The sequence below is a fragment of the Lissotriton vulgaris genome, chromosome 4_1 (genome assembly GCF_964263255.1).
Source record: "Lissotriton vulgaris chromosome 4_1, aLisVul1.2, whole genome shotgun sequence".
Classification (NCBI taxonomy): domain Eukaryota; kingdom Metazoa; phylum Chordata; class Amphibia; order Caudata; family Salamandridae; genus Lissotriton; species Lissotriton vulgaris.
The window spans coordinates 1138140639-1138153776 of NC_141691.1; the positions used below are offsets into that span (position 1 = coordinate 1138140639).

General features: G+C 44.4%; 1 protein-coding gene across 1 annotated transcript in view; it reads left to right on the forward strand.

The window, feature by feature from the left end:
- The window catches only part of PHLPP1 (PH domain and leucine rich repeat protein phosphatase 1), a 479370-nt gene that overhangs the window by 429686 nt on the left and 36546 nt on the right, over positions 1–13138 (forward strand). Inside the window, exons 14-15 of the mRNA XM_086965387.1 lie at positions 4130–4324; positions 5495–5723. Of these exons, the coding sequence (XP_086821513.1) occupies positions 4130–4324; positions 5495–5723 (424 nt within the window). The remainder of the gene's footprint in view (positions 1–4129; positions 4325–5494; positions 5724–13138) is intronic.

Genomic DNA, 13138 nt, shown 5'->3' on the forward strand with positions numbered 1-13138 from the left:
GCTTATCACAACTCCTGCAACAAATTCCACCTCGCAAACACAAACTATCCTTTCTGAATCAATCTCTACTAGTACAAGAGATACCAGTTCTATTATTCAAAGGAGCTATAGAACAAGTCCAAAGACCACCATAATCACAGAACAGGAGTATACTCACTATTCCCTAAACAAATGGCTCACTTCGACCCATTCTGTATCTCAGAACAATCAGTATATCCTTTAAGAACACTTCCACCTTGTCACTCTCCGGGAGGTTATTCCACTGCTACATAAGGCAACTTCATGGCAGCTATGTATCCGAAAGATGCCTATTTCCACGTACCCATACACCCATCACCCAGAAAATACCAACGGTTTCTCTTCCAAGGGAAACATCCCTTTGGAGTCACCACCTCACCAAAGGTATTTACAAAATGCTTAAAGGTAGTCGCAGCACATCTGCTCAGGCAAAATGCACATGTGTTTCCTTACCTGGACGATTGGTTGATAAAGGCAAACCGCTCCCAACAATGCAAACAGCATAAACCGCAAACTCTCACCCTATTACATTAATTAGGGTTACCATCAATCTGCAACAACCCTACTTTTGACCATCTCCAGTACAGCCATATTTAGGAGCTATGCTCAAAGCTCATTTGGAACTAGCATGCCCAAATACAGACAGAATACAGAACATTGTATCACTAATCGAACACCTTCAACCTCCCAAGTAAAAGTCAATTTGGTCATGAATCTTTTGGGCATGATGGCATCCTGCATATCAATAAATCCACATGCCCAATTACCTATGAGATCGCTACAAGAGTGCTTCTCATGTCAGTGGATACAGTCACAGGGTCAATTAATCGATCTAGTGTTGATAGCCGCACACATTGCTCTCAGCAGTGGTGGAATGCACAAAATCTATCCAAAGAGCAGCCGTTCTAGACCCAGTTCCCCAAGTCATTCTTACAGCAGATGTTTCCCTGACAGATTGGAAAGCTCACCTTCGGGATCTAACAATTCAGGGTGTATGAGACTCCAATACAGAAGCCTAAATACCATTTAGCTAGAGCTTCAAGCTGTTCACCTAGCATTGAAAGCGTTCCTGCCTCTTTTACAGCCTACAGCACAAAGTTGTACTAATATGAACAGACAATATGGCAACAAAGTACTATCTACAAAAAATGGGGGGACACACTCTGTAATTATATCGCTTAGCCCAAACCGTTTGGTGCTTAGCAATACATCTCAACATTCAGATTCTGGCAGAACATGTTCCTGGGACAAGCATTCAAATTGCAGAACTGCTCAGCAGGATGCAGCAACAAGTACACAAACAGGAACTTCAACCGAAGGTTCTCCTACCGTTCTTTCAAAGATGGATGTCCCCACAAATAGTCCTATTTGCAACCCCAAAAAGCCCAAAATGCCCAAACTTCACATCCAGGTTTCCACACCCCCAATCTAAAGCCAGTGCCCTATGGGTGAACTGGTCCGGGATATTAACCTACTCTTTTCTCCCAATACTTTTATTAGTGGTATACCTCCCATACCTTAGTTTTAGTAGATCCAACATGAGTGCTGTAACTCTGTCTGCTACTGCACAATTTGGCTCCTGAAGTCATATAATTGAGTTACTTTCATTTACCTCAACAATGTATGGATAGTCTTAAACAGGCATTAAACCTACAACCAGACAATGCTATGCTGCCAAATGGAAACTTTTTGCTCTATACTGCCAGTAGCAAAAGGTTAACTCTCTATGTGCACAAATACAAGCAATCCTTTTGTATTTGTTGCATCTCTAAAATTCTCTAAAATTCTGGTCTAGTGTATACCTCAATACCCTTATACCTAGCACCCATTGCAGCTTACTTACAAAATGGACAAAACGTCTTTTATTCACAATACCTGTGATTAAGGCTTTTATGAAAGGACTTGAGTCATTCCACCTTCTCCAACATGGTAACTTTCCACCTTCTCCAACATGGAATCTTAATATTGTACTACCAAGAGTCATGGGACCTATGTTTGAACCAGATATTCCTGCCAAATGCAATAGTTATCTTGGAAGGTCGCATTTCTATTAGCCATCACTTCACTTTGGTGTACTGGTGAGATCCTGGCACTAACTTTCGGACAAATCCAAAGTTTCTACCTAAAGTGGTTTCTCCTTTTCACATCAGTCAATTGAATTACTGGTTTTCTTTCCACAACCACAGTCTGTTGCAGAAAGAGCCTTACATACACAGGATGTCAAACAAGCTTGAATGTGCTACATTGACAGACCCAGACTTATAGGATAACTAAGCAATTATGTATTGCTTTTTCACCTCCTCACTCTAGAAATCCAATCTCTGAGATGGATAGTAGAATGTATCCAAACTTGTTATGCTAAAGCTAAAATACTTTTACCTGTAACCCCTAAAGTTCTCTCTACTCATAAAATTGGAGCTTCAATGGCATTTTTAGACAATATTCCCTTTGCTGACATTTGCAAAGCTGCAACATGGTCCACACCACACACCTTCACAAGACATTATTGTGTGGATGCACTTGCACGCCAACAGGCCAATGTTGGCCAAGCAGTACAAAGGAATCTTTTTCAAACAACTGCTACCCCCAATCCATTGACACATTACTGCATTTCCGTACGTCTAGATTTCAAATCTGCATCCTTGTTTTCTCTCTTGGTGACATCAGAAAGCTCCCCCCCCCCAATGCATTTTGTTTTCTGGAAATCAAAACAAAGTGTATGCAAACATTTGTGCAGCCTACTCGCGTGTGAATCTCAAAACTTAAGTGCACTGTTGAACTTGGGTGCGCCGTGGGAATTTCCCTGGGCTTTATTGTAAGCACAGGTCAGGAGCCTCCTGCAAATATGCAGTTCGCTCTCATGTCCTTGCAGAGTTTACAAAGCATTTCAGATGCTGTCGTCTCCAACTAGAAAAACAGGTTATCTTTTGGATTTCTCTTAACGTTTACATTTAAGAAATGTGCTTTATCTAGTTGAACCCAGTAGTCTGACACCTTTTGTTTCTATTTTTTGGAGAGCTAGTCTGGCGTCTCTTATAGATTCATGCCTTCTTGGATCCTTGTTAATTCATATTTTTGTGTGGGAGCGAGGTTTGCAGGAGGGTGAGACCCTGCAAGTAAAAGTCTATGGCAGGTTATTCTTTATTGTTTCACTCTGTGACTGTTTCCCTTGTGCACGTTAGTTGAATAAGTGGCACAGTTAAGGGTTAACTTTGAAGTATGTATATGAATGTTTTTAGCCTCCTTTTTTTGTTCAAGTCCATCGTGGATGTGTAGACTTAACTGCGTTGTTACCTCGCAGGGAAACCGTGCTAACACAGGAGCAAGGAAAAGTGCACAAGTTGAGGTCCTCACGACCTTGAGAAGCGTCAAATTATGTTTTTTTTGTATTATAAAGTTACAGAGGAAGTGGTGGTAACGTTTCGCAGCCCATTTACATTATGATTTGCGCGGTGGTCTGACTTTCAATGAATCATTGGCAAAGGGTAGACTTGTTATATAAAGAAAGGTCACTTAATCAGCCACAAAGTATAAGTTAATGTGTAGCAAGATCACTTTGGGGGTTTCAACAGTCCAGTCCTGTTTTTCATGTCTGCAAAGTGCACGAAGGACATGACAAATGTGCAAGTATAGGAAACATTTTAAACAGGAGGGGGGGCTTACCAAACGTAAGCATCGCATGGGTTGGTTGTGCCATCGGTAAGTATATGTGAAGGTCATTTAAGTATTCCAGTCTGTTTTTTCGGACTGAAGGGGTAACTGTTAACATCATGGTGCCGTTATCTTAAACCACAGCCTGGCTCATTTATTTTGCTGTGATATGCTGCTTATCTCAGTTCTGGAAATGTAGAGGTCTGAAAGAACTCCCATGGTGCCGCAGTGGCCACTTGCAATGAAGGATGTGATTCTGATCATGGGAACTGATGTAGTTTAAAGGGAAGCAATCCACTGAACGAAATAGATGATGATTAAACGTGCTCTTCCCTTCATGTGGCCTGAACAGATTCACTTGACTTGGTTGTTGTCGTGGGAAAGAAAATTCGCCCCTCCTGCTAGACAAAACCTCTCTTGTTAACACTGCTGCCTTTTTTGTCTCTATTTTTTCCCTCAGGCTGTGTGTAGCCGCCCTGTCTGCTAACAACTTCTGCGACAACCGGGAAGCACTGTATGGCGTCTTTGATGGTGACCGCAATGTGGAAGTGCCCCATCTCCTCCAGTGCACCATGAGCGACATCCTGGCCGACGAGCTGCAGAAGACCAAGAGTGAGGAGGAATACATGACCAACACCTTCCTCGTGATGCAGAGGTAACCATCCTAAGCAGCCTTCAAGCCCAAATCACTTACTGACCTCACTCCGCATTAGAAGCATGCCCAGTGACTCCTCTTTTGAAGTTGCTTGTCTTACGCAGAATAAGAAACCTTTATGCCGTTCTTAATATTGCACCTATTCAGGTTGATATTCTAATATTTGACCACTCAGTTCAAAGGTAGGACTCTCCCTTTACCACATTCAAAATGGAAGCGAACAAAGACTTCAAGTGGTGGTTTGAAAATCATTTGACCCATTCCATCTTCTAGTTTAGGGGCTGTACATATTCCTTTAAGATAGATAATCTAACCTCAATCAATCAACAGAATTTGTATAGTGCGCTACTCACCAGTTAGGGTCTCAAGGCGCTCAGGTGGGTGGGGCCGCTACTGCTCGAACAGCCAGGTCTTGAGTTGTTTCCTGAAGGAGAGATGGCTCAGGGTCAGCCGTAGGTGGGTGGGGAGGGAGTTCCATGTCTTGGCTGCCAGGTAGGAGAAGGATCTTCCTCCGGTGGATTTGCGGATTCTTGGGACGGAGGCGAGGCTGGCGGAGCGGAGCGGAGCTGGCGGGTGGGTGTGTAGAATGTGAGTCGGCTGTTGAGGTACTTCGGGCCTGGGTCGTGGAGATCTTTGTGTGCGTGGGTGAGGAGTCTGAACGTGATCCTCTTGTTGACGGGGAGCCAGTACAGGTCTTTCAGGTGGGTAGAGATGTGGCTGTGGCAAGGGATGTCCAGGATGAGTCGTGCTGAGGCTGAACCTAATAAACAGATATGTATATATCTGACCTATTTGGCTCCTGTCATTGCACAAACAGCAGTGGTTTACAAACCAATATTTATGGAAAAGATGCCCTATCTGTGATCTATTCTCAATATGTGATTTCACTCGGTGGGCAGAATAGAAAATCCGTTTATTAATCTAATGTCCTTAATAGCGTTAAGCATGGCACACCTTTGAATAGTCAAAATATTTCCAACTTGATCCTTGCTGTTAGTTAAATTTTGGTAAATATAAATAACCACCGACGTTGTGTACCATACAGTCTGTTAGTGCAGCATTGCAAAAAGTTACCTTAAATTCATTGTGTTGTATGACAGGATATTCAAGTGTTTTTTGATGGTTGGTGCTGTGCAGAACTCACATTTGAAACCTACCTTGTCTCTGCAGAAAGCTTGGCACCGCGGGACAGAAGCTCGGGGGCTCAGCAGTGCTTTGCCACATAAAGCACGACCCCCTGGACCCTGGCGGCTGCTTCACTCTGACCTCTGCAAACGTAGGCAAGTGTGGAACAGTGCTGTGCAGGAATGGAAAGCCACTGCCCCTGTCCAAGTCATACACGGTGAACTGTGAAGAAGAAATGAAGAGGATAAAAGAGCACAAGGCTATTGTCACGGAGGTGAGAAGGAATATTCTCCAGAAAGTGTAAAGTATCTGCAGTGTCTTAATGAAAAGTGAATTTAATGCAGAACATGTTTTTCCTTTTAATCAGATACAATTCCAGATTTTTTATACTAGTAAAATCATAATTGACAGCAACGCAAAAAGTATTATTGTTTTAAATGCGGAAAGTGCTTAGGAAAGCTACATTATTGAGTTAATTCATTTAGCTTATTTAAAGACCTGCCGTTGTCCTAAACAAAAGCTTTGGTCTTGGCTACTTTCAGGCATCCTACATTTCTGTATCATGTCCATGTCTCTGAGTTGAACCATTGCACTCTCCATCAGGCCTGATGAGATGGATCAGGATGGTCCTGGCTTTGGACCTACACATCATCCTACAGATTATTTTTGTGCTGCATTTCACAGTTTGCAGGGCTTTCGATCATAATGAATAAATGGATCTTGTGAGGGTTGCTGTGTTCGAGTTCAGAATAAATGCTTGATTGTGACATCCAGCATGCATTTTCTTAATCCTTGTTTTTCCTTTTCTTGTGCTCAGAAGACTTGAATGACAAACCACTTGGGAATGCCCAGCAATTTTGTTGCAGCAGCCTCAGCAGAGTGCTACTCAGTTGCACTGCGGGTATCCAGTGTAGGAAGTTGCCTATATATAATGTATCACAACGAGATATATTGAGCACAGAGTCCAGTAAGTCACCAAAGGTATAGCGGAGCATAAAGTAGATCATACCTTGCTCTCAATTGAGTGGCAGCTGAGCTAAGCAGTTAGGCCTATCAGAGTGTAGTGTGAATGAATTTGTTGTACACACTCATACAAGGCAGGAACACACACTCAATGACTAACTTCAGGCAATGTTTTTAAAAATATTACTTTAGTTACTTTGATTTTAGGAACCAAGTGGAACTCAGTTACAGGTAAGTAGGCTTTTCAGTTATGCAATACTTTAAATATACAGTAGAAGCATTATAAATACTTTAAAGGTGTATGAAATACTTTTCAATGTCAAGAAGATACTTTTACTGTTGTCAGGATCAACACCTAGTGCAATAAGGAGAGAAAACAATGTAATCCTAAGGGAGGAAAGACAGGTAAGTACACAACTTTCAGGTTCAGTCCCTGGGATGCAGAGCCTACACTGGGCATGGACTAGAAAGACACCAGGGGTACACCGTCAACAGCACAGGGGCGGCCGGGTGCAGAGGTCAAGGGTGGTGCTGGATGCCCAATGCAGGTTCATGGAGACACCGGGGGGTCCTCAGCAGAGCACTGGTTAAAAGTAAGGAGCCTCGGTTTCATGGCAAGGACCTTGGGTTCAAAGGACAACGCGGGGGTGGGGGGGGGGGGGTGGTTACCAGTTGGCACCATGAGCTCATCTCCAGCGATGGCCGGGTGGCTCTGTTCAGTGTGCAAACTGGCGTCAAACTCTCAGTGGAAGTCAATGAGTATCTTCGGTTGAAGAAAAAGGCTGTAGGCCCAGACCAGAAGACTGGCTGAAGGGCACCAATGACTGGAATGGTAAGTTGGATAGTTGCTGGACACCAGGACACAGTCAGTCGCAGATCCCAAGACTTGGGAGATTTGAGTGCAGGGGTGTCCTTTGGCATCTGGTTTCTTTCACCGGATCCAGTCACAATCTGGGGCACCTTTCAAGATGAGGCTGCAGGCATCATGGGGAAGCTCAAGAGAGGTCGTCCAACGCAAGATTGCTGGGGAGACTTCACCGGATCATTGGGCCACCTGGACTCGGACCGGGGACGATCGGTACAGAGTGATGAGGGCTCGCAGTTCCAGGAGGCACTGGAGTCCTTGTTGGAGGTTGCTTTTGCTGGGCAACTCGGGACTCTGGAGTTGCTTGAGAGATGCTGGACACAGGACAAGCTGATTTCTTTAAGAAAGGTCACTGGAGGAGGAGACAGGCCGTTTGGGCTGGGGCCAAGTCACTTGTCTTCTCCACTGCTGCATGGCTCTTCAGTCCTTCTTCATTGGTCATCGAATCTGAGGAGCATAGTTCAGGGGAGCCCTTAAATATTAGATTTAAGGGCGTTACTGTGGTTGAAGGGCAGTAGCCAGCGGCTGCTATCCTCTAGGGTGACTACACCCTTTATGTGCCCCCTCCCTTTGAGGAGATGGGCACATCCTTATTCTTATTGGTCCTAATCCGCCAAACCAAGATGGACAGTTCTGAAGAGAGGGGGGTTCACCTCAGGTCCTAGCCATACTAGGGCTGTGCCAAGCCAAGGTGGACACTCCTAATCAAATTACTAATTTTCACGCCTGTCCTGCCGTCAAAATTGGGGCTAGGACGGTAGGGGGCACCTCCACTAGTTGGAGCTGCCCAAATCAGCATAATACAAGCTGAGTGTTCACTTCCAAGTGCTTCTGTTCCTATAAGGGGAGGTGCGAAGCACCTCCACCCAGAGCAGGCTTTGTTTCTGATCTCCGAGAGCACAAAGGCTCTCACCCCATGAGGCTAGATACCTGTCTGGTGCCGGCTGGCTGGCAGTGTCCAATCAGTCAATACACTAGAAGCTGGTCATTTATCATGGGGCATCTCTAAGATTCCCTCTTAGTGCATCTTATAATAAACCCAACACTGGCATCAGTGTGGGTTTATTGTGCTGAGAAGTTTGGTACCAAACTTCTCAGCCTTCAGTAAAGCCATCATGGAGCTGTGGAGTTCGTGTTGACAAACTTGTAGCCCCTGTACTCAAAATGGCTTCATTGCACTTAGTGTCCAAGAATGGACTCGGACACTGTAGGGGTATACTGTTCATGTAGCTATGCCCTCACCTGTGGTCTAGTTCACCCTGCCTTAGGCTTGTAAGACCTGCCAGAGCGATGACTTACCTATGCCACAGGCAGTGGTGTGTAGGTATGGCACCCAGAAATGTGTGCTGTGTCGACTCTTCTAGTTTAGCCACACCACAGCATGTAGCTTGCAATGCGTGTGTGTGTGTGGGTGGGGGGGTGGAGTCCTTTAGGGTAGCATAATGCATGCTGCAGCACTTAGGGACGTTCTCTGGTCACGAGACCTTTGGTACCATTGGTACCTTTTACAAGGGACTTGTATGTTGGCCAGAGGTGCACCAACTGTGGCAGCAATGGTACATGTTTGGGAAAGACAACAGGCCCTAGTTAGCAGAAACCCAGCACACACTCAGTCAAGTTAGCATCAGATATCAGTCTAAAATGTTTGGGGTAACCGTGCAAAAGGGGCACTTTCCTACACCCAGTGTGTCTTCTCCCATGAAGGAGGATGATGATTATTGTTCCATTGCTAAGCTGTGGGAGGTGGGGGCTACTGATTGGTGGCAGTCAATTGATAGTTATGGGCACAGACCTTTTTTTTCTGGTACCCTTTACAAGGTTGTCTCCTGACTTTTTGAAATCTCTCCAGTAAATGGAATCCTCACTTTCCTAGGAGTGTGTGTTTGTAGATGGCGTCTGCTTTGAGACTCTGCCGTGGGATATGAATGGGGCCAAATTCAAAGACCGGTTGGTTGCTTCCAGTGCAAACGGTGGTTCCTTGCACAGGGTAAGGTTCATTCCGGCTTCCCTATCCTTGTGAAAGCCACTAGGGCTGCACCTTAGAAACCCTGTGGACATTTCATCCTAGTCTGGTGTCTCAATGCCATCTACATGCGCTTTACAAATGCAATTACAATACAGTAAATCCATGCTAGGCCAGAGCAGTGCCAGAAGGCATGAAGACGGATCATTCTGATTGCCAGCGTAGCATCCTCTTTGTGTTGAGTCGACAAAGACCAGAAAATTGGAGACTTAACCTTTGTGAGTCTGGCCTGATGCTGTACAATATTTTTTTCTGATCTTATCCCTTGCAATTTTTTTTTCTAGAAATACCTAGGAAAACTTACCTCCCATGGATTGGTGAAAAGTATAAATATTAGGTCCCACAGGCAGGTTTTTTTTCACCTACCTCTCAGATGAAGCTCTCCAGCACAGCCTGTAGATGGGATCTCGTAAGTAAGCCTATTGTCGTCCTCCTCCTTTGATATGAAGACTAAGCCTAGTACACTGTAGCCTCAGTCCTTTATTGCCCTTGCCTGGAATACTAGCTGCTGTATAGCTCTGTGGGAGGAGCGACTCTTGCTAGGAGAGAAAACAGTGAGACCCCGCTGACTGAAGAGCTACAAGGAGAGCATCTCTGTGAAGTGCACCGCCAGCAATGCATGATCACAGTGGAGAACTGCTGGCTTTGGTCAAACAGAATGCCCTCTCTACACCCAGAGAGCCAGACGTGCAACAAACATTGAAAGGCTGAGTTTACAGGGCTCCATGACTGCCTCTGAATTTGAGGGAATTTTTATTCTCCCATTCGCAGTACACAAGTATTTTCCTTTCACCATAGAAGTCAACTTGAGTTTCCTTGGTTGAGTTTGGTTGACTTGAGTTTGGGACTGTTTAATCATTATCTGTGAGACCCTTGCCATAAGACTAGCTCCCCAGCAGCGGCTGGTAATCGGTGAGTCCAGTTGGTGCCCATAATAACATGGGTGCTCCGCCACCTAGAAATTCCACCTGCAGCTTGAGACTTGAGACATAGGTCCTTATAACTGGATAACTTTTTTGGCAATTTCTGAAAGTTCTAAGTAGAGACAAGTAGTGCTGGCAGTGTAATTCATATCCTGCAGCCATGTACTGTCATTCGACAAATTAACTACCACCAGTAAACAGTAAAGGTCTCTCCATTCCCCATGTGTGGCTTTCCTTGCCTTAATCATGTCAGACGCATGAGGAATGAATGGTTGGATTGAAGGGTGTGTGTTGAGGGAGTGCATGAAAGTACTGATGAATGGTGGCGCCATTATGCTCGTTATAGTCTCCCTGCGGTTTGCAGACTCAAAAGCTGTTGCAGGCAACAGACGCATTTTCAGCTCCAGGATCTGAGTAGGGCTCCTGCTTTCTGATGTTACAGAACCTCTGGTTGACTCCCTGCCTTGATGATGAGACTGGTAAACGACTTGACCCCTCTACCACTCCAGTCCAGGATTTGGTCGTAGTTATTGTCAGGACTCTAAAGAGGCCTGCATGCCCGTGTACTAGCAGAGGACCTGATCAAGGAGAGGTACCTCAGCATGGATGTCCTTCTTATTCCAGACTTGGCCCAAATCTGAGCGGTCACAGAGATGCGTTATAGCTCTGACCAGTGGTGAAAAAGAGAATTTTAACCCGCCTTCACGAGGACCTGAACTGTGCCTGCCATGAGCAACCAGCTCGATCCTTGGGTAAAACTGCACAAGGAAGAGCTGACTAAAAGTCTTTCATGGCGGTGTCTTAATCCACTGAGACTGCCCCGAACCCAGTAGGACCCCATAGTAGAGTTGCACAGCAGGATCCTAGAAAGAACAACATCCGGAATAGTGAACCTGCACCCTCCTGGCTCCTGTCCGTGTGGTGCCTATATTCACTCTTCTTTAACTCCATAGGGACAAAGCAGCAGGCGACCAAACCATTCTCCTTTCCGGGACTATCCAGACTCCTAACATATTGTGTATATACATGTTTGATTAATGGGATACAACTGTTTTATTGCAGACCGTAGTGGGCACACAGATATCCACATGTAGAATATCGCTCAATTGTCACCTCGTTTCTCCTTCCATGTCCCCTTAGGTTTTCTGTTTTGATGCATACATTTCAAGTCTTACATCCTACAATGGTCCAGTCCTATTTTGCTCGGCTCAGGGCATCCGTGGCACTCCAGTTTGGCCAAACCTCTTTTGGTCAAAACTAAGCCCAGACCATATCAGATCTATTAGTATACAAGTCATCTGTAACATTGGAAAGGGCTATCTCCATCTGAAGGGTAAGGCTCTCGGGTGTGGTGTCATCTATTTGCATGTTCTATGGCTGGGGAAGATGCTACTGTAGTTTCCTGTATAGAGTCTGCAAGGCCTGCTCATTGTTCACTAAACTGTGACAACTTTCAGAGATTCATGCAGGACATTAATATTCTACATGACAAGATCACGTAGTATAATTTTATGTCAAACCCTTCTAAACAACAAGTGCAGAAAGACCTAGTAATCTTTCTGTTTACCGTCTTCAAAAAAAATAAAATATATATATTTTTATTTTATTTATAAAAGTTTGTATGGCGAGAACATGGCGCCGCAGGGTCTCGGAGCGCTTCACACTTAGAAACGGGGAGAACATAGTACAGGGAAATGGCAAAGGCGGTAACAGAGAATAACGTATTTAGCTAATACCATAGAGTACCAAGAAGAAAGCAAAAAGTACTTGATAGGGTACACAGACAGCCCTGAGCTTTACCATTGATAGACCCAAAAGAATGTGGTCAGAGGGTTATTGAGAAAGCAGATGTATATCTCAGCACGTGTTTCCAGACTGAAGAAGACAATCTATGCTATAATACATCTATGGCGATACAGTTTTAATAATGTTTACTGCCCCACCCTCTCTGGAGTGCAAGGAATATTTTGTAAGGAAAGGAGGTTGATATATATATATATATATATATATATATCTCCACTTCATCCGTTTGGTCAACTGATATTCATAATTTGCATTCACCCACTACAGCAGAGGCAATGAGTCATTGCTTCCTTTCTCGGAGTATTGGCATTCTGACAAATACAGTGTTGTCACCTCAAACAGTAATCTCCTTCAGCTGCAGGCACTTGAGCCATATCTTCTTTGATTTTTTTTATTATTTAATTTCCTTTTTTTCCTCTACTTTTTTTCAACTTTGTGAGGGCCCTTCTGTCCCAGACGCTGGCTACTGCTGTCAGTGTGTTGCATTACATACGTTCACGCTGCCACTTTGTTTGCGAATTGGCCTTCAATCCATTCCTAGATGACTGCCTGTGCAACTACTGGCATTTCGTCAACCTTTACCAAAAAAATAATATTTCAAAGATGGCCACCAATGTATGCATACATGTGCATGCACAGCCGGCATTTTCTGTTTTTCTGATAAAGATGTACAAAGCTAATTAAAAAAGAAATCCCAAAGTAATAGATGATTTACCAATGCCAGACCTCCAGGCTTTGCTGGCTCTTGTTTCACTGCTATAATGGTGAAGTGCACTTGGTAAAGAAAGAAAACACCTAAGGAGCCATTACTTCGTAGCTGGCTTCACTTATCACATGTAGTGACTTTGTATATTGCATTTCTTAATATTTACGGTTTAAATTCTAACCTTATAGGCAACCTGTTTATGTTAATTATGTGCAAGCGAAACAGCTTTTTTTTGCAGTAGGTGAAAATAATACCGGCTCAAGTGCTGATCTCATAACTTAGGTCACCCATGTATACAGTATACCTGGTTCTAATGCTTATAGTGTACAGCACACCTGCCACATATGCGAGTATTCTCCTCGTAACTGTTAGACGGACCGGGAGGGTCGGCCGAGGACAAGGGGAG